Source organism: Tigriopus californicus, chromosome 3 (assembly GCF_007210705.1).
Source record: "Tigriopus californicus strain San Diego chromosome 3, Tcal_SD_v2.1, whole genome shotgun sequence".
Classification (NCBI taxonomy): domain Eukaryota; kingdom Metazoa; phylum Arthropoda; class Copepoda; order Harpacticoida; family Harpacticidae; genus Tigriopus; species Tigriopus californicus.
Window position 1 is genome coordinate 11,325,598 of NC_081442.1, and position 21,743 is coordinate 11,347,340.

At 41.0% G+C, this 21,743-nt stretch overlaps 3 protein-coding genes and 1 long non-coding RNA gene across 10 annotated transcripts in view; 3 read left to right on the forward strand and 1 right to left on the reverse strand.

Moving 5' to 3' along the window:
- Positions 1 to 1,549: 1,549 nt before the first annotated feature.
- LOC131878580 (uncharacterized) lies at positions 1,550 to 2,806 on the forward strand. The gene is made up of 2 exons (XR_009373045.1): positions 1,550 to 1,637; positions 2,242 to 2,806. It is a non-coding gene; the product is annotated as an uncharacterized LOC131878580 (long non-coding RNA).
- Positions 2,807 to 2,919: 113 nt separating this feature from the next.
- Positions 2,920 to 6,787, reverse strand: LOC131878576 (DNA mismatch repair protein Mlh3-like). Its single transcript, XM_059224602.1, has 8 exons — positions 6,629 to 6,787; positions 6,435 to 6,562; positions 6,233 to 6,366; positions 6,032 to 6,155; positions 4,538 to 5,761; positions 4,291 to 4,478; positions 3,632 to 3,985; positions 2,920 to 3,175 (listed from the first exon to the last, which is right to left on the reverse strand). Exons 1-8 carry the CDS (start codon positions 6,785 to 6,787, stop codon positions 2,946 to 2,948), a joined length of 2,541 nt encoding a protein of 846 aa, XP_059080585.1. The 3' UTR covers positions 2,920 to 2,945.
- On the forward strand, positions 6,770 to 7,905 carry LOC131878579 (uncharacterized). Its single transcript, XM_059224605.1, has 2 exons — positions 6,770 to 6,990; positions 7,568 to 7,905. The coding sequence occupies exons 1-2, from the start codon at positions 6,889 to 6,891 to the stop codon at positions 7,823 to 7,825; spliced, it is 360 nt and encodes a 119-aa protein (XP_059080588.1). The 5' UTR covers positions 6,770 to 6,888; the 3' UTR covers positions 7,826 to 7,905.
- A 2,362-nt stretch (positions 7,906 to 10,267) lies between these two features.
- Positions 10,268 to 21,743, forward strand: part of LOC131878575 (restin homolog) — a 35,045-nt gene continuing 23,569 nt past the window's right edge. For 2 of the 7 annotated variants that reach the window (XM_059224594.1, XM_059224600.1), the window contains exons 1-3: positions 10,274 to 10,513; positions 17,027 to 19,356; positions 19,480 to 19,754. In XM_059224594.1, coding sequence (XP_059080577.1) covers positions 10,427 to 10,513; positions 17,027 to 19,356; positions 19,480 to 19,754 — 2,692 coding nt within the window. In that variant the 5' untranslated portion in view covers positions 10,274 to 10,426. Of the gene's footprint in view, positions 10,514 to 12,645; positions 12,682 to 17,026; positions 19,357 to 19,479; positions 19,755 to 21,743 lie in introns of those variants that run through there. The other 5 variants (XM_059224597.1, XM_059224595.1, XM_059224598.1 and 2 more) reach the window with 5 other exon arrangements.

Below are 21,743 nucleotides of genomic sequence, written 5' to 3' on the forward strand. Positions count from 1 at the left end.
CCCAATAAACGTTTCTTTCTGGCACCAAGGTTTGAACCTAGGGAGAGCATTCTCGTCTTGTTCACGCTCAGTTGCACCAACTCCTATATTTGGATATTTTTCTTTAACCTTCAATCTCAGACACAAACGGGTTATCAAGGTGGGTCAAAGATCTGGAAAAGATATTATCTATGAGATTTGTGGCTACGCATGTGATCAACTGAAAGTTAGAGGGGGACGTTGGGTTGAGCTCGAGGAATTTGTACAGATCATACGTACGTACACACAGTGATAGGAGAGCTGTATCAATTGGATTTTGGTCAAGGAAGCAAACCTTTTGGAAAGTATTTAGGATCTTAGAGTGGACTATCTTTTTCCAAATCAATTTTTCATTACCACACTTGGTTTTGGTGAATCTTTGAAGGCCACATCCAAGACATAATTGAAACAGTGTAGCATATTTTTTTTTACTTTTTGAATACAATTACAATACAATTTTGATAACAATTATAGCGGGGACAAATGTCGCGCAATCTAATGACATGCTGTCAGTCCGATTATTTATAAACTTGGCCTCTACACTCTTTCCTTAATATCTCAACACGCAGGAGCAGCTTGGGCAATGGGTTCATATTCATACTTGTATGGCAAGTATTTATTTTCTATGCTCAAGAACCTCTTTAGAAAGTGGGCTTACCAAACCTAGATTTTGGCTAACATGTATTAAAAAAAAACACATTTGGTTGTTACAACTGAAACATATTTAACCACGAATCTAATGAGTTGAAGTTCAATAAACTCTATTGAGCTAAGCATAATAGTGGCTACTGTATTGTTTGCAGACGTCCTAATGGCAAATATGATTTTAGTTAAACAAAAATCATTCCTTATCAAAGAAGGCACAGTCACTGAAAATAATGCAACTTTGAAAAAGTTACTTTTTTTCTTGAAGCTTACTTTGTCAATAATAAGGTTAAGAAAGAAGAAATAAGCTTTTACTAAATCTACTTCTTGGTCATTGTTGTAATGAAGTTTGTTAGGAATGGTGCTACTTTCCCGAAAATTGGTGAAAGACATGCGTTTCGTTATGCTTGACGGCGTATATCAAATTTAAAAAAGGAAACTAGAGTCCCGTTATTTCTTTTGAAAGAGGCTGAATTTGTAATTTCGAAAGATGTCACCAACATCTATCAATAAAACAGGAAACCTTTTGTGATCATCATTTTGTTATCAAATTGCACAAGAAGAGCATGAATTTGCGACTATTACTTCTTCTATGCTTTCTATCTTGCCCTCTTATTCTCAACAACGGTCCATGCTAAAGTCGTTTCAATGATTTTGTCAAAGATTCGTCCTCCATAAGTCAATATCAAACTTACTTTGCAAGACTAAACATGCATAGCCCTGCCCCTCAACCAAAATACTTTGCCCTCGACAAATTTTCAAAGCGTCATGGACCTTTATTTTGATCATAACACTGCCTGAAACAGTGACAGTATAAAGTGTTCAGTTTCCCGTACTTTCGAGAATTTGGCTTCACTGCCCGGCTGTGAGCTGGTCACCTTGTCGGCACAACAGCTGTCTATACAAACCTTGCAAGGTAATTTTTACAAGGTGTTTTTCCACAACGCCTTTTTGGTTCCCCATGTGCATTTTAGGTGAATAAGTCGATTACAATTGCATATTCCATTGAAAAAATAGCACCTAAAAATTGGGAAAGCAAAACTCATTTAAAAACATGGCCGCTGCACATTCTGTTGGACGTCAGTTGATAGTGTTCAGTTTTTGGGGTGCATGTAAGGTTAGATGTTAATCTCCAGTGATTAGTTGGCGGTGCTACTTTTTTAGACATGACCTAACCTAATCAAACCTTACCCAAGCTAACCCAACCCAACCTAACCTAACATGATATTAATAACCCTTCAAGTCTCTTTCTCAACCTTTTGAAATTGGGCAACAAATTTTAAAAATGAGCACCGCCAATAAATTGGTTGAAAATAACGTTTATCTGAATGTAGGTGGTGTTAAATTTGTTTTTCAGTGTAATTCGGTCGTATATATACAAACAAGGGAAATAGTTCATTTTTAAGGATAACCAGAAACTTACAACTTTCCGGAAAGGTCTTTTTTGGACAAGACAATGGCCTTTTTCCCATGAAGCTTCTTTGAGTGCCAAAGTGACGTGTGGAATTGGTGTGACACAATACTTAATCCATGTCTTAGGTTTGATGATGTTATCATTTAAATATTGGCACTTTTTAGGTTTCAAAACAATGAAAGTCCTCGTTGATCAAGTGGGAGAGATTGAAATTGAAAGCAATGAAACCGTCGAGTGTTTCAAGGCAAAAGTTGAGACTGAACATGGCTTTCCTGTTCCAATGCAGAGATTGTATAAGGATCAAACACTGCTTCAAGATGGGTATGCTTTGAGCGATTATGACGTTTCTTCTGGAGACATCTTGGTCATGAAATTGGAAACGCTTAAAGGGGTGAAAGTAGCCTTAGTCGGAATCTCTCCATCTCCAGCTGCTTAGGGAGGGGAAGAATCGGACCAAGGATCAAATGTCTGTGGGCGTGGTAGAGAGCCAGAACCAGCAAGCCTTCCTCCTCCTGATGACCCAGATAAGAAGAAAAAGAAGTATTCCCCATCTTACCTTGAGAAGATGGGAATTTGGAAGAAGAAATAGAGCCAGCACCGAGTTTTCATTAAAATTATGCATCTTTTCATACTTGTTCTGAAATGATCCAGATTTGCTGAGACTTCACCTGATCAACTTTGTGGCGCTTTATGTATTTTTATTATCCTAATAAACAAACGCCCAAATCATTTCCTAGACTTCCTTATTATCAGACCCAACAATTTATTCAATAATGTCCATCGATCCCTTAACAGACTTTTGAGCAAGTCTCATTGAAAACATGATCGGATAGTTAGCCATCTAACTTTCCTAGGCCACGGCCTTTCTTTATTCTTGTCCTTTGTTATCGCTGAAATCGTGCATGAGCGCATGCAGCTTTGACATATTGATTTTCTTGTTTGGAACCACGTCCAATTGGGACAATTGTGAGAGATCCATTAATATTGAAAAGCTCGGCCGACCATGAGCACATTGAAATGGAACTTGACAAGTCTTCAGTCCCTGGAGTAGGCGTTGACAATCTTCTAATGTCAAGGACTGACCAAATTTGATGGCAGCTAAAAGAAATTGAGACCTCAACACTGAAGTTCATTTGTTACTAACTGCTTCCAAACTTTTTTGTTTTCTTTTATCAAATTCAAATTTTATCAAAAAAAATTATGGATTCTTTTCTTTTGAAGATTCCCATTGAATATTTTTTCGAAAACTAAGCCCAAATACGGGATTTATGTGTTCGTTCCCTTCAGATGACAATCTATCTGGGTCATTTTTTTACTTGAGCATCAATTCGAAGACAAATTTTTCAAGAGAGCTCAAAATGATTGAAAACATATTTAAGTTCTTCTTTTTGCAATAATTTTCTTTGTTCCAACAAGAGCCACTGACTATTTGCTTTCTTTTTAATTGCTACTATTAACTTGATTTTATCTGTGCATAGGACTCAGAATGACTACGCGTTTAGTTACTGTCCACGATCTCCAGGGACATAATTGGTGAAAACCTCATGAACTTACATCGACAAGCTTGGGAGCAAAAAACATTGTGTATGGTCTTCGGGAGCATATTCAAAGACCCAGGATTGGTTCTTCCTGTCAAAGCAATGTCCTTCAACAACATGGCGATTAGATCTTTCAGGGGAGAAGGCCGGCGGTTTCGCAGTTCGTTGGCTTCTCGCTTAAGGAAGCATTTGGGAGCGCTTAGCACACGCACGTGTGCCACTTCTTCAATTGGGATCTCGACTTGAAGGCCGAATTTACGCAATGGATTCGGTAGACTGTGGAGAATTCTCCGCTCTTCCTCACCTAGGGCCAATTGGATTGGCTCAGACAAATCCTCGGAGAGCACGGTGGCTTTATCCGGATATTGATCTGAAATTGAGGGTACCCATATGATATCGATAACACTAATTTTTGAATAAGTAACACACCATGGAACCAATTTTAAAGACATGATCGTTGTCCACAGAATTGCATTATTATGTATCTACATACGAGTTATTGGTAGGCAATGGAAAAAACTAACAAATTAATCCATGGCAAACCTGCCTTTTGATAGGGTTTCACAAAAGCTGCTTGTATTGTTGGATTTCGTTCCTGCCTTCAATATATTTACAGAACAAATGACCACAAAGGATTGATCACCTTGCAATCATATTCCATCTACCGATATGTACCTGATAGGATCATCTCTAATCGAATTCGTTCATGAACCGCATGCTGATCATAGAGGATCAGTTTGGTAGAGGCGTCATTTTCATCGAAAATGGTGCCCGCAATAAATTTCTTATCCACTTGTCCCAAAACAGTTAGTGATTCAAACATGGAACGTTCAAATCGAAATGATTGCGTCGGCAAAGCCAGCCTGAAAACTAAAGATATGATGACATTGCTCTGCGATATTTCTAATTTCAGCGTACATGCCTTGCTTTCTGAGCCACTGGGATAATTTCGCTTTGGAATACAAACTGGGGGTTCCTCCATCGTTCCAAGACTTGGTGAATGTCACTTTTGGGGCCACTTTTCATATCAGAGATCCTTTCTGCCTCACTGCTCCATTTGCATGCCATTATCGATGAGCACTCTGGGACTTTTTCAGCGGATTTTCTTCTCGTTTTCTTCAAAAATGGTGTTTTCCCAACTGGAAGAATGCGGGATCGACAAATTGGCAAATCGTCCAGCTCTTGGCTAATGGATGGTTGATCGATCTTTTTCGGGGTCTTGAATGCATGATCCGTTTTCGACTTCTTCACTGGAAAGCTATGCCTGGCATTGACGAGACTTGATCCGAATGGAGGGAACGGTTTCTCAGAAATATCCATTGGCTCATTTTGTTCCAAATCTTTTTCACCATCAGATGGTTCTTCCTCTGAATCGTTTGAACCATCATCGGGAATTTTTGGTGACTCTTCAGACGTCACGGATTGAATCTGGGAGTTCAAGAAGTCGATTCCCGAAATGTTGAAGTCGATCGAAGGTTGACAATTTGATGTCACAGTTGGATCTCGGTTTTGGATTAACGAATCCAAAGGCATGAGAAATTGAGATCGAAAGAATTGGAGCAGTTCGCTTTGAATGAAATTTTGAATGGGATCCCAATCCTTAAACTCAATGCTGGTCTTCTGAGGCTCCAAAGTGATGTCGTAAGAGTCTTGAGGAACATCCAAGAACAAGCAGAAGACTCCATGGAGTGGAAGAGAACTTCTAGCCGGACTGTCGAGATGGCGCTTTCGAGGGCTCTTTGAAATTTTGGAGGCCAAGTTGGGTCGACACATGACACTCTTCTTAAATATTTGGTTCACGATCTTATGTAGGGTGGTCTTTTTTAAAAGTCGTCGGTTGACAAACAGGAACTGTTTTGATTTGCTTAAGGCACCTTCGGTGCCAATGATTCCGGATAACTTGATCATTTGTGAGTTGCAGTTTGCATGTTTTTTAACTTGGATCTCTTTGAGAGATTCGGACCACTTTCTTCCAAGAATATCCGTGAACTTGGACACTAAACAAGTCTTGGGAGGAGTGTCAAAGATTATCTGACCCCCGACCTCATTTTCAAGCGTCAACTGGACTCGAGGGTGACTTAGAGCCAATCCAACCATTGTCAACCGGATATCCTCCAAGTCAATGGATCCTGATATTAAGTTACGTCTACAATTGGAAAATCATGAATCACAGATAATGGCAATTTTTGAATGATCAAGATAAAAAGAATATCAATTGAAGTTTCAACCCAATTTAGAACATTAGATAGATACCTTCAGACAAAGTTCATCTCGCACTAAGAAATGGAATCTTCCGATCTCCTTACAAGAGTCATTAACGTTAATAAACCCATTGAAAAAATGCTTTGTAACATACATGAAATGAATATGGCTGAAAAGAAATCAGCCAAATTGAAGTAATCGATTGAGTTTTTACCTGACTGGCATGTTATACATGAAATCCATGACTGAAACAATGGTCCCGGAAGACTTTTGAGGTCGAAAATATGGCTCTACCATCTTTCGTTTTCCTTTGACAAAGTTGGCAACAAGTGTGGGCCCTATAAAGCAGTCAATCAAAATCACTTCCCTCAAAAATCAAATTCAAGACACCTGAAATAAAGGAGCAATCTCATACCATCTTGATACTTGGACACGATTTGAAGCAAGGCGGACATATCGCGAAAACTAGCCAAGGCCTCACCGCGATAGCCAAAATATTTCAGTCCTCGTTCGAGATCAAACCTCCCGTGACATTTACTAGTGTGATATCTACAATCAAAATAACACACACCCAAGTCAGCTCTCATAGAATCTTATAATATCATTATCATCTTAACCTGGAGGCAATGATGGACAAGTCCTTCCCAGGGATGCCTCGGCCATCATCAAAAACTCTGATTTTAAAACACGCCAGGTCCACTTTGACCAGGATTTGGCTGGCTCCCGCGTCCAAAGCATTTTGAACCTATAGTACGAAATCGACGCTATCATGATTTGAATTCGTGGAGGAGGATTTAAAGATCTCATTTACCAGCTCCTCCACCGCATTGGCTGGCGAAACCAAAGCTACGCCGGAGCGCAATTTTGACCTGTCCGATTGGCTCAGAGGCAAGATGCGTCCATTACGATCCGGTGGAGCGTTACTGGAGCCACTAGCCTGTTGCTGTTGAGATGGGTCAGCCTGCTGCATTCCGGATGACGTTTGTTGTTCACACACTCAATAGCGATTCATTGGGTCCTTTACACAGACGTTAGTTTGTATGATCCAAACTAAGGAGAAAGAAGAAAAGCATGGATCTGAAATTTGTCGTGGCCTGGCTCTTCATGAGCCTTTTTCTTGAGCATTTAGCGATTGCCACGAGTGGGAAAAAGTCTGCAATTCTTGGAACAGGGGTAAGTTAACAGGGTATCTATGTACATATGTTTTGCACGTGTTGAGAATCAAGAAATGAATTTTTGAACTATGGTAGTGATCCAACACATATCTCATAACATGCATTAAATGCATGATTCATGTATCTTCTTCTAATACGAAATAACTTCGGCAATGAATATTTGATAAAAGGTAAATAATAAATGTGTAAAATTAAACAATGGATATTAATCGAGTCAGAGCCAACTTTCACAGGCGCAACCAAAGCATTGAATTCTAATTTGTGGACCCAAGAACATGGCAAACGCTACTAAATTTGTTTAGGCTGGTGAGTTACATTGTACTTTGAGGACAAATTATTATGCGTTGACACATTCGTACACGATGGTTCAAGTTGGTTATGTGTTATCCTTTGAGGTAGATTGAGTACCCTATTGGATGTCAAATGAAAGAAAATTCAATTTAAAGTTATAAATTTCTTATCTTGATTATGGTCAAGTTATGTCTTTTATGCTAAATTTTGACATGTCAAAATTGGTTGTAAAAGAACTTACTATAACCCGCATGCCAATAATCTAAATTCATTTCTTCCCATAGTTCTATCCTGAAAATTTGATCAAGCGTTGGAGTGAAGGCTCTTATGGCGTGAGCGAACCTTACTTTGCACGGACCGAAGGCTTGGCCTTGTCCCAATGGGACACACTCTACCTACGAAGTGTGGATCTGTACATGGGATTCCTTCAACGATTCGTCCTCATCATGATCCAAATTGCGCTCGTCCTGCCTGTCTTCATCAATTGGTTCGAGTATGGCAATGTTCTCATGTATCAAGTCGATTTTGATTTTTGGAACTGAAAACCACGTGGCAAGTTATGAGTATGGAAACGCCGGCCTTGACGTTGGAATAAAATCTAAAAAATGTTCACTCTCCAGGATTCGTTTGTTTTGGTTTGTTGTTTTCTTCTTCGTCCAAAGTTGATCTGTTTTGAAAGGTTGAGTGGGTGTAATAAGCATGTTCCGTGCGATTAACGAACTGGGTAAAATTTTGCATTGATTTTTTGTTCAATTGATTAAAAAAATGAAACTCAAATTAGTCGCGACAGAATCGCTGTTTTCCCAAATGACTAATTGACGTTCGTTTTACTTCATTTTCAAATGCATTTGGGCATTAATGGTAATTAATTCCATTGCAGAGCTAAGTTTTATGATATAGAAGATTTTAACTAATGCAATTTTCGCATAAAAAAGTTCCTTTGGTTTTGAAAAAGCTGAAGCAATATTATGTGTGTAAAAGAAATATTGGCCGGATTTTATCTTGATTGGGCCACTTTTGTGCAATGTATTGATCTATTCATCAATCAATGCAAATGAATAATCTAACAATGCCATCTCATGATCCAAGGATTATACCCATTATACCCATTATGAATACCTGTTCAGTTCATGATTAGGTTTGCAACGATTCGCCCGAGTACAGTTTTGGGTTATGAATAACACATTTTGTTGTTTAATAGACCTGAAAATCATTTTTAAAGCTCATCGAAATTTCATATCTGAATTCTTTGTATTTCTTAAGATTAACTAAGGATGTCGTACAGGTTTACAATATTTCAGCTCCTAAAACTTACCAGATAAACAAAACCAGATTATAAGAAAAATGACCAAAAAAATCAGATCCGTTACGTTGAAGCGATTTTTCTTGTTCATGACCATCAATTGAATTGGAAGTGTAATTCTATTCCGAGCTCCCAGGCAACTACGTTACTTATATCCTCTACAGGGCAATGAAAAAACGCAGTTATAGCCTAACTATGTCAATGCCTAACCTTCAAATTGATGACTGACTAACTAAAATAGTAACTCAACTTTCATCTCCAAATTTCAATACATCATCGACCCTTGCAAAGTCGTTCATTTTTTTCTCATACCTCATTTTCCATTTGAGGCCAAAACAAAATTCAATTCATCAATCTTTTGCGACGATCAACTATTTTTGGCGCTGACGTCGAACTCATCTGGTATTCAAATTGAATTTGTTTTATTGTTATTGGGTCTCACGGAAGGATTCGAGCTATTCCTTTTGGTTTTATTTTAACCCATATATTACTCTGATCATTGCTTCAACACCTTCATCGCCGGATTCTGAATGACCTTGCTGGGCTCCATAAGCTGTTTATGAGCAACGTTCCATATGCTGCTAAAGGTTCAAAGCCATCCCAAAGGGCCAGGGACAAGCAAACACCAATGACCCACAACAATGGCTTGGCTAAGACAGTTCATAAATCTTTTTGTCTTGCCGGGGTTAGTGCTCTTACAAGATATGAGAAAGCCATTGACGCACACCTCTTCGGCCAAGCAACCTCTTTAGCCCGAGTAGACTCGTCCCTCTAACTCAATATCAGCACAAAAGTCCCTTTTTGGTGCTTGGGTCGCTTCTTCTAGAAGGAAGGGGGAGGAACGTTCCTGACTTCTTTGTCCAAGAGTGGGTCGAGAGCGACCCAGAACGTCTGTGGGACGCCTGATCCAAGGATCCAAGCCCGCCTCTCTTCCTCTCTCTCAGACCCCACAAGTTCAAGTTGGTTTGGAAAGGAGCGTGGGCTGAGAAAAACAGGCCCAATTCCATTGATCAGCCCAAAGAGAGGTTTAGAGCGTGTGGTACTTTGTGTAAATTTGGTTAGCGCAGTACTAGGTTCACCTCTGTCACGAATTAATACAGTGTTGTCGAACTTGTAGGTAAATTGGATCGTGGTTTGTTAGATGTTGAATTTCGTCATTGCACTTGGAAATAAAGTATACTCTAAAAGTTCAAGCGCTCGATGTTATTACCTTATTAATTATCACTAGATGTCTTTGACTTACGTATTTATTGTTAAGTGTGTGTCCTTTTACGGCACATGTTGTATGCATATTGTAAAAAACATGACGCCTTAAAGAGCCCAAGTAAATGTCGGTTGCTTTTTAAAACTCTCTTTAAAATCCGACAAGGCAAATATTTAGCATGTTTTTAAAACTTCTATTAAGCGAGTGTTAAATTCTCCTTAAGAATTCAGCAATGGCAAAGGACAATCCTACCTTGATGTGGTTATCTCTTAATTTATCATTGATATTTGCTTATCGCTCAGAGTACTTATTCAATGCAAAGATAATCAGCAGTCACTCTAGGTCTCTCTCTGGCTTCTCTCGCCTTGAGCTCCAAGCTTCCAAAGAAAGACTCGCGTGGTTCCACTTCCACTCCCTCCCTCTCTTGGAAAGAGCAGAGGCCTTCTTCCTTCGCTCATCCACGTCCTCTGTGGCAACATTAGAGAATTAAGAGGAGCCAGGGAGGAAAGTTCGTGGACCAATTCCCTTGAAAGTGACTCAATATCTATTTAGTGAAGGGAGAAGACATTGCGTTTCTTTTTGGGTTGGGGGCTGCTTGAAGTTCGTTCGCCAAGCTATGGTGGAACCAATTTGGTGATGGAATTGAATCCGCCACCGTCCACAGTTCAATCGAAGGATCTTGGGAAGACAAAAGGGTTGGGAAAATCGAAGATTCCAAAGCGGGTAAGCGTGACCAATGACATCAATAATGCATGTCCTGATCAAGATAAGCCCCACCAATGCTCAATGAAAGCCCTATCTAGTCACGAGGAAATGGGGCACCCATATGCAAATTGTTTGCAGAATATAGCCAAGTCGAATATTCAGAGCTCCAGTATTGGCACTCAATCCCATTGTTCGGGATCAAACCTGGTCTAGATACTAATTATGCCCAAGACAGAGAGGAGAGGACGGGCCTTTTTCCAACCAACCCTCTGCCCATCCATCTATCCGTCCAAGTTGTCGCTTGGTTGGGATGATGTTTGACGCCCCCGAAAATTCTTGAACTCGGCCAATGCGTCTTTGGCGAGTGACACTCGTGCGTCAAAACGTTGCGTCAGGACTCGATCATGTGGTTTTGGTTTTACGCTTTAAGCACCTGAATGTGGTGGGGGTGATTTGGATTTGCCACCAGCCACCCAGGCACTTTGTTGAAGAGCAATTTAATTTGGTTGAAGCTACTAGATTCAATTCTATTGGGTCTGGGAGGGAGGGACTTTTGGTACAGTAGATAAGAGACTGAATGTTTGTCTGGTGGAAGTATTACACATTGTTATAAGATGAAAAGGTCAATACACTTTGTTAAATTCAAAGGCATGATTACGTAATATGTAGTTCCAAGTTCGTTGATCTACAATAATTAAACTTGTTAAGGCCAGTTGTTATGTCAAATATGGTATCATCGTAAAATGGTTTTTTTCTTCAGCTTTATGAGTATTATATGCTGATCTGTAAAAGTATATTTTTGATAGCTTCTAACGAAAACATTTTTAGTATAAACACCTGCAAATCATTGGAGGACCAAATGATTAAGTATTATCAAGTGTATCACAAACAAACTCTTGGAAAAACCCGAAACAAAAATAAATCATTTCTGCCCATACCATTTAGACGGGCAATCATGAAAAGTTTGCCGTTGTATTAAATCCAAAAGAGACAAGAGATTTACAATTTCTGTTCTTATATAATGGTTTTGTTGTGACTCAAACCTTCCTTTGTCAAACAACATTAAACTTTAAAATCTAAAATCTAAAACGCTACATTGAAAGTAAACCCCGGACTTGAGGCTCCATGTTTTGTTCTATCCGCATCAAGTGATGCCCGTCAAAATGGTTGTGTGAACAGCCGTCACATTTATAGGATGAGGAAGAGTTTTGAATTTCTCCATCCTGTAAACCTGGCCAAACAGATGTTAATTTTTCATCTCGCGACTCACTCATCATCATACTAAATCCTCATAGAACACGTCAGGGGAAATAATGCAGGCCATTGAACGCCATCAGCCACTCAGAACTTCATTTGGGGACACCATTTCGATCACATCAGAGCTAAAGCAGCAATACGTAGTAATATCGCAGTATACCTCTAAGTTCTCATCGAGTAGGTGAGAGATCGAGATCGACAATACAGTGCATGAAGCTAATTGAATACTAAGGATTATTCTTCGGGAGACGATGATGAAGGTAAGACGGCCAAATTGGCATGTGAACATGTTGAAGCCCAACTCGTTAGCAATGGCAAGAATTCACAAGGTCTCTTTTGGCCAAGAAAATGAGGCCATAAAGTTGAATGTCAGTTCGTTTTCAATATCATTTGACCATGGCCAATTTCTTCACGGAATGTAGGCCTGACTCCAGGAGTCAAACGGAAATCTGGCGCCGTCATTTCGCATTTATCGGATGGATGAAATGTATTAAATTTGATTGAACTGGGTATAGTTAGAAAAAGGCCGAGAAATATCGAGATCTCTCAAGTGGGTTTGGGAGCTCCTTGGTCTGGTGGTATCAAGTCATTGGTACACGTACGATGTCGAACTTAGTAGTCGAACCCAAGAACGAAGAAGCATCCAAGTCATAACATCAGCGTGAGAGTGAGTTGGATGATTGTCGTGGGCGTTTTTCGACCGATCATGGTGATGGTCGCGGGTGGTTGGATGTTGGATGTTGGCAATGAACTCCCGAGCTTGTAGCTTCTTTGGGAAGCATGTTGGTATTCCAGTTTGTCAACATTGGCCCGAGTGTCAAGAAAGGCCTTTTCTTGTGTGTTCTTCCAGAGTTTCAAATCAGCATGTCAATGGCGTCTCTCCATTGAGAAGTGATTCAGCCAGCACTATGAAATCCATCAGGGAAATGGTAAGGGGAATTATCATTGCTAAAGATGAATGGCAGGGGTGCCTTTGGCTGTTCTTGGTCATTGTCCAATGGAGGTACAAGTTAAGCTGGTTTGGTGGATTCAGTGTCTCTTCTCTGGCCACTGAAGTATGCTCGCAGACGCGAATTGGAAGCACAGGCAATAGAAGAAACTTCAAAATAAAAGTGATCCTCAAATTTGGCACTATCCACAGAGAAACGAGCACCTGATTCCCACGTCATGCACATTCATAAGATTGACTGACAGACCATGGAACGCTATTTGCGAAGGCAGCCATCCAATCCAGGGACTGTTCCGTGTTCCCTTCTCCCGATTCTCCCGACGAATCCAGGTTTACGTAGGCCATGGTTTTTCGAGCTTCAAGTCCATTTTTCTCACACTAATTTAATGACGTCCAAGAGATTCAGAATTCAAAACATGCATTCATCCAGTATATGCACGTACGTAGAGGGATATTCCAGTGTAACATAAGTTTACAGTACATTCTCTTCCCCCTCGAGTTTGAATGTTTGATTCAGATACCTGGCTTGGATCGAGGCCGGCCGAACCGCATTAATAGCTGGTGCTTCTCCTCAATCTACTATCTTGAAATGTGTTCAAGTCCGGTGGCGACTTCAGTTCAGTTCAGTTGCAACCATGGTTTCAATGTGATCAATGTGCGAGTGTGGAAGAGTTCGATTTGGCCATGGAAGGTGGATAAAGAGGAGATTGGCGATTGATTACCATCACAGCGCTCTTTAATAAGAGAGGATTCTCCATCATCCTGTGCTGCTTCATGGCTTTTGTAGAGTGGTCAGCAATTCAGGCTGCAAATGTCAGACTCAACGGTAACTACTACAGCCAGAATTAACGGTGTTTTAGTGATATACTGGCGATTTGATACATTTGGAAATCCGTCTTTCTCACATAATGCCCTGGTGGTTTCGAGCTTCAAAACAGATTTCCAAGATGAGACGCCAAAGTTTTTGACATTTCAAAATAGTTCTGGATGGTTCTGAAAGCCCTCTCATTTCTTTTGACTGATCACTTCAGACAGAAGAGTACAATCGAAGGTCATGAGATTTCGTTAATCAAGGGCGTGGCCAGGGATGAGCACCTTATTATGAAGTAGGATTGACATTGAATATTCATGACCACGTGATATGACTCGAAAGAGAGACCGAACTACTTACTCAGAATCCAGATTTATCTCATCGGAGACACCCAAACACGGTTATGTAACATACGCGTACATTTGAGAGAGTGAGGGCACTACCAGCGGCCAATATAGCACCCAATACATCCATCCTCCCCGCCCACCCGCAGCCTCCTCGACTGAACACACCTACTATGGCCAGTAATTATCATTAGTCGAGCCTTGATACATTATTAGCTATGAATGGAGTCCTCGTGCTCCCCGCATGCTGAGATGGTGGGAGTTGAAATACGAGAAGATTCCGATTCTTGAAACACAGCCAGAGGTGATATCAGTTCTGCTTTAAATCTTCCCCCAAATGGTTCAGAATCGGTATTCTAGTATTCAAAGACCTTGGAGAGTGAATGGCAAGAATGTGCAGGGCATCTTTTGCACTTTCTAGGCCAGAATGTGCCCGGATTCAACATGCATTCACTAGTATTTATTTCTGGTAGCCTGAAACCTGGAACCAACAATGTCATGTTCACTGGGGCGTGAGTGCAAATAACCATGTCATAATGAAAATCAAGAACCTATTTGACAATCACTCATCCAATCCAATAAAAAATGTGTTCAAAGTAAAAAAAAAAGTTCTGGCTGGTACTGTTTTTTTTACAAGCCCAAGTAAATAAGAACTAAAAGAACAGTCATGTAATGCTATATTGGCATTTGCACGTCAATAGCAAAATAGCGAAAATATTTTGGCTCGCCCTTACCCTCGAGGCTCCATTTCAAAGACCATTGCAACAAGAAAGGTTGAATGACGCTCTAGACTTGAGATTGCATTCTATTAATTTTTGATTCGTTCACTTCTTTGGCCAGAACATGCTTCTTGAACCGGGAGGCTTGTCTTTTCACAAGGCCTACCTGTCCTTGGTTCATGAAGGGCTTTCTTGTCGACGTTGGCCTTGCCGTGTTCCAAACTTTTCATGGCAGACGTAATCACGAGTTATGAACACTGCTCCATGTAGTTTCAAGGCAACAATTGATGAAATATGAATGAACGACTTTCTCTAGACATGGAGGCATACTATTTCCCACGAGAACCTGGCCATTTCTGAAAGACGTAGCATAGTGGCTTCACAGTTTCCTAGCATGAAGGAGGTCCCAAGTTCGATTCTTTTCCCCGACCCTTCTCAAAGAAACTTTTAGACCCTAACTAAACCCCAACTTATTAACGATCCCAGACCAACCTTTTGTTGAAAGATGTTCTAGAGCGGCAAACTCGAACGCTTTGCATGACCAAATATTTTATAAAATATGACTTTACATGACTAACAGTAAATTTCATTCCCTTATATCGGTTAATAACCCGAGAATTAGCTAGGAAAAAAACAACCACACAATCAATCTGATACGGATTATGACGCTGCATTTAGGAACAACACACGGACAACATTCAACTTTCTGACCTTAGCACCCCAAGTACAAAAGAAAAGCATCAAGAAAGACCTGGCAAAACTTTAGACCTTCTTCTTGGAGCTCAAGCGATACAAATTTCTTCCAAGAAATCTCTTAGATAGTGCACAAAAAGCGTGCTCAAAAAATGACACCCAACACCACAGCTTTGTGAACACAACAATCCGAGTATGGAACCAACCATCGAAAGAAACAAGAGACATCCCGAATGTAATACAATTCAAGAAGGCTGGGGTAGGCATGAAAGTGCTAGCATAAAAGTGACTCATTTCTATTATCAAGTATTCCTGAATTGTTTAAGTTTTGCTTTAGCACTCTTTAAATTTCATTTTTCCAAGCCTATAATGTGTTTCAATTCTGTGTGGCCTCAAAAAAAGAAGCAAAGTGTGCACCATAAGATTACATTGACCCTACTTTTGTTCATTAGTGATACGTCTGGCCAGAACAGAGCAAATTTGAGGATTATTTACAACAAAAGTTTTCTAAGAACAAATATCATATGGAATAAAAACATGGTTCATACAAATATTTTTTGTCTGGTTTGGAAACATTAGTTGAAAGCGTTACATTATCAAGCTTTCCTTTCGAGGATTTGGCTTCAAAGTCTGGCTGTGACTTGGTCACCTTGTCAGCACAACAACTCCTTAAAACTAAAGGTGTTTGATCTATATTAAGCATCTTTACATAAAACTACTCCCACAAGATAAGAGTCCCCGATTGTTTTTCCTCACCGCCTTTTTCAAACCCCATCTACGTTGGAGGTGAAAAAACCGGCTTTTTTGTCGCCGTAGATTTAAGTGAGTGTACGTTTACCATCTAAAAAAACCTATTGAAGAATATTTCCGGGGCACATTTCGCTGTATCTTAGCTGATATTGCGTAACTTTTTGTAAGGTTGTATGTCGTGTTCAATATATTTTTCAGGATCTTAAGGACATCTATATGTAGGGAAAGCAAAATTACGTCTGTATAAAAACCTGGAACCTTATAACTTTACAAATACGTCTTTCTTGCAAGAGGACCTCTGCTTCTTGTATAGCTTTTTTTAGCGCTAAAGTAAAATATGGTTTTTGTTCTATTAAATGCTTTCTTAATATGTGCATCTACTCTGACTGATGCAATTATTCAATAAGATTTAGTCGAGCTAAAAAAAGACAATGTTTCTACTACATTCTAATGAGGGACGACACAAGCTCTCCCCTCCACAGCGACCCAGATTCCAAGGGGTTGCAGTCTGGGCTAGAGGGAATCCACATTGAAAATGGCCAAAATTGGACCAAATTTTCTTCAATTCTGGGTACTCTTTCCCTTGTACCCTTGGCACTACTTGCACCTTGCCCTTTGGGTAATTCAATTGGTATCTAGCCAAGGCTTGACGAAACAATTTCATGACCTCCAGATACTCCTTGGACCCGATTTAAGGCCCTGGGGGAACCAAGGCGAGGGCATCTACACCAAGCCTCATATTAGATGCTGGATACTTGCTGGCATTAAAGGGGGCACCTCATCAATGTGTTAGGCAAGATACCTGTTGTTCCTGCTGTTCCTGGATTGGTCCACAGTCCAGAGCTTGTTGTCAAAGAAAATTCGGCTTATGGACTTGTGTTTCATCCCAGTGAGAAGCCTCTTACCTTAACTTGACGTTCAATCATGAAATACTTGATTCTCCAACAACCATATAGACAACTCGATACCTATGACAAATATGTAACAAATGGTTTGTTTTACTTTCAGATTGTTGAGCGGAGGCAATCCGCCCTCCACACCCCATCCCCACCTCAGTCACCGGCTCATCGTGCCAAGTCTCCGAACGGAATCATCGGCACTTGCATTCCAAGTTGCCTCACGGATTCCACGGAGAGTACTTTGGTGGCCCATCATCTCCTTTTGACCCATGTTACCCAACACGATCTGCATAAACGGGTGGTGATTGCTGGGGTCAAGAGAGGTGTTCTCAAATACTTTGGCAGGACCCACTTCCAAGAGGGCATTTGGTGTGGGGTTCAGTTGGACGATCCCGAGGGCAAGCATAACGGGCAAGTGCACGGAGTTCAATATTTTGAATGTGATTACGACAAGGGCGTTTTCGCGCCCTTGCACAAAGTGGCATTGGAGTTGCAACCGGAAAAACCTGAGGAAGAAGGACTCGCAACCTCAAACACACTGAAGCGCCAGAACACGTTTACGATCGACGACGAAGAGAGGTCAAAAAGGTCTTCCGTTGAAGGACAGAACAGCGTTGTAATGGAGTCTCATACGAAGAAAAGACCTGCCACGGCTCCAGGCTCGCGTCGGACGAAGACTGGCCAACAACCTCTTGGGTCTCCAAAGGTTCTGGACTCTACATATGCAGTCAAGACTGGGAGTCCCAAAAGGGCGAACAAGAACCAGGGACCCACGAACCCAACAACCCACCATCGAGAGCATCAGAAAACGATTCAAAGGAAGGCCAGCCTCTCTGGGGTCTTGGTCAAAGGTCGGAGGAACTCACCCGAGATGGACGAGAGTTTGGGGATTTTGAGTCCCACGGAAATGCAGGGATTACCTTCGTTGTCAACGAGTATTTGCTCCAATTTCGCTTGGGAGACTCCCCGATCCCCAGAGGAGCTCAATGCGACTTCTCAATTGTCAGGGGCGACTCTCCAGGACGTCTCAATGTCCACTCCGCACGAGAAAACTGAAATTCTTTCTCCACGTCTTTCATTGTCCCCCATCAAAACCTTTTCCTTGGATTCCGAAAAGATCAAAGCCATTGAATCCATCACTATTGACGATCCAGAACCCCTTAAGCCTACCACAACCCATTCAAATTTCCATCAAAATCTACCCGTGGAACGAAAACTCAAGGGGTACGACAACGAATGCGATCTGTTGTTTGCCCGTACCGAACAGCTGCTTCAATCTTGCCGCCAAAAACGAGAGAAGGCACAACAACTTGAAATATCAGCCTTATCACTCCTGGAAGAGAGGGGAGACTTGACAACGGTTAAGGTTTCAAATCAGACCGTCATTCAGCCCGGTAATGAGACCATTATTCAGCCTTGCAATGAAACCGTGATCCAGCAAGCGAGTGACACCATGATTCTGCCCGGAAATGAAACCATGATTCAACCCTCCGACAAGACTACTATAATTGAATCGTCGAACGACGCCATGGTCATTGAGGATATCGACATTCCTGTCGACTTTGATGGTCCGCAAGCCGATCCGGATTCAACTTTCACCAAGGATCAATCCAACGCCACCTTTCACAACAATAATGAAACATTGAACCTCTGCCCTAAAGATATTTTCGACACGACTAAAGCTTTACCATCATTGGAAGTGAGGGTCGTGGAATGTCCCAGGTCGTTTATTCGAGTAATGGATGCCGATTGCATGATTTCAAGCAAGACCGACTCTATCGATACTGGATTAGGAAGCATGCCATCCAGCATGATATCAATGGCCACAAGTCAAGACCTTCACTCGGATATGGAAACTAGCGTGTCCGAGTCTCTTTCAAATCGAGTATACGAACAAAAGATTTCCCCCATCTCTGAACGGGAAGAAACTCCTTCAACCGATCTTGATATCACTCTGAAACTGGCTGATATCTCTATTGAACCCCCGGAAAATCCGTGTCCGACGGAAACATCTGAGCCCTCATCTGAATCAACCTCTGAATTACCGCCGATTACAAAGCGAAAGCATTCGGAAAACGGACATTTAGGCGTTGAGAAGCCTGCTCTGAAAAGAAATCGATCGGCTGAGAAAGGTCTGGCTACCAAGCGAAGCGAATTGCTAACCAAAGAGCGAATCATGCCCAAAACCAATGTCCCCTCAAAATTAAAGGCCATGTTGGAAACCAATAAAGAAGTGGCAGCTGAGAACCCAAGGAAGAAAAGAGAGAAAAAAGCCGGGAGGTGGGATGAAATCATGAAGAATATCGCTGAGAGTCAGAAGCAAACCATGAGTCAAGTGAAGAAAACGAAAGAGGTCAAAAGCAAGGTTTTCGAGGGATTCAAGCCCCCTCCCATGGCCAGAAACCGATCTAACTTGGGCAGCAATCGAAGTTTGGCAAGGTGAGAACCATGGTTTTCATTCAGTTTCATTCAGATAGTCACGCAACCTAGATATACTCACTTTCGATATTTTGTGTTTTTACAAATTCTAAGTTTTAACGACCTATTGTTTTTTGATTGCAGTAGAAATGACGAAAACTTGGAGAGGAAATCGACCGACTTTGACGAGACTCCGAGTGTTCGATCTAGATCCAATTCCAAATCGTCTGTTTACTCCACAACTTCAGTGACATCAAGTGCGTCCAAAAGGACATCCTCCGCAGATCTGTTGAGATCAAATTCAGTTTTGAGTGAAATCTCCAACCGAAGTGAGACCCAAGTGTCCCAACGAACCAATGCGAAAAATGCCAAAGTGGCCTCAACGGGATCTGCTCAAGATTCTAAGAAAACCATCCAAGGTAGGAAGCCAAGTCTAGAATATTACCATTCTTGAACCGGCGTTCTCCAAGGGCCCTGATGTGGAATGTGCCAATTCTGAGAAATGGGAGATCGAATTCGAGATAAGCTGGTCGCTTTTGAGATGCGTTAAATGCTGCTGCTGATGCTTGGATTATTAATTCAGCCCTATTTGACAGCTCATTTGTTCTACAATGCTCCAATGATCGGCATCGGCCCTTGGTTTGTACCGAGACTCGGTCCCGAATTCATAGCGTCTATTCCTTTGTAAATGAATCTTATTTATCGACCCCGGCGTTTCATGATGACTCCTGAACCAGTAATTGGTTCTTGAGGCGGCATGAATGCGCTCTGACCTCATTGAATCATTGTTCTTGAGTAACTTTGGAGTGGAGTCATCATGCACGTGCAAGATCCTAAGAATCTTAACCGTTACTCATCTCGACGTCAGGGATTGTATTTGTTGACTAATATCAGGCCCAAGTTTTTGTAAGGTTTGATGAATTACTTGGTCCAATTAAGTTTTAATTTTGAGCCCCAAGGGAATAATTTGCTTCTGGAAGCTCAAAGTCAACACCCGAGGTAGTGCATATCTATATAAGGCATTGGAAGTCTGGCATGCTGGTGGTTATACCCATGACATGATGGAGTCCCTTCGAGACCTAGTTTAATGGCCATGCATCCGTGTTTTTTTTCAATCTCTGACCAAGATTGCCCAACATCAGCTGGTTCGCCGAGGAATAACCCTTGAGCGAATTGAGAAGATGCACTCAAATGCAAGGAGATGAGCGGGGACTTCTGAGAGTTGGCATCTGAGGACGTCGTTGAGACTATCCGTGATTAGAATTTGATGCACGAAGGTGAGAGACCCCCAGTCCTTGAATGTGTCATCGGTGCCAATTGTGGTTCTTTATCTAAAATGAATTAAGCCTAGTAAGTGTTGTTTGGCACGCACCAAGCACGCTAGACAAGGTGATAGGCTCACACAAAAGTTGGATATCTGACCAAATGTAGGTGAAACAGGTTCCTCGAAGGTCTATATGTAGGAAAGATAATTCAAATGACTAATAGATCTGGCAATACTCGTCATTTTGTGGGCAAGGTCACGAGCCTAGGCTTCATGTCCTGAGGACGATTTTTGTCGTTTGTTGGGATCTGCGAACGGTTTTGTCGTTGTCGTTCATGATTCATTTAGCTGGATCAATACAGTTTCTCAAAGAAGTCTTGTAGTGAAAGTACAGACTAATGACACAAAATGGATGAGACGATTTTGGAAATGGGAACAATCGTTTGTTCATTTTGAATCTGAATGTAACTGATAATTTAGAGCGTCTAATATGTCTTGTCCTGATACAAAAGGCAAAAGTGGAAATTAGTGAAAGAGAAAGGCCAATTAGTGGTTTCGTCCGAAATACCTCCTAGTCAATTTTAATATTAGAAATAAAAACTTTCGAACAGATCTTTATTATTTGTTTTGAAAAAAAATATGTCTCCATGCAGACAACATTTCATTAGAAAAAAAGTTTGTCAAGGAGGAAACGTGATTTAAAAAGGTCTTGGGGACCCTTAAGGAATTGAACGTGAGTTTTTGCTGCTTGGAAGTTTAATTACCGTGATTCGGCATAATATTTCCTGAATAGGTGGGTGTCTTGATGAGAAAACTTAGCTGGAGAATTCCAAGTGGGAGATTTTTCTGAAGCACGGGTTGACAAGAGTACCTTGAGGATCTCAAAGATCCTCCCGAGTTCTTAATTCAATTTTTATAATGATTAGAGAAAAACGCATCTATTCATTCAATTATCATTTCTTAACTAATTGCGGAGGAGACAGCAGTTTTGTTATTTTTGGACAATTCTTTCAATAGAGTAGTTACCTTTTCCATTGATAGCCTCCCATCTTAAATTGAATATTTGAAGCAGTGCGTAAAACATTAGGAGTGAGAAAAGGTACTCAAATGAGAGGAAAGGCCTACGTCGATTGTTTTGAAAACT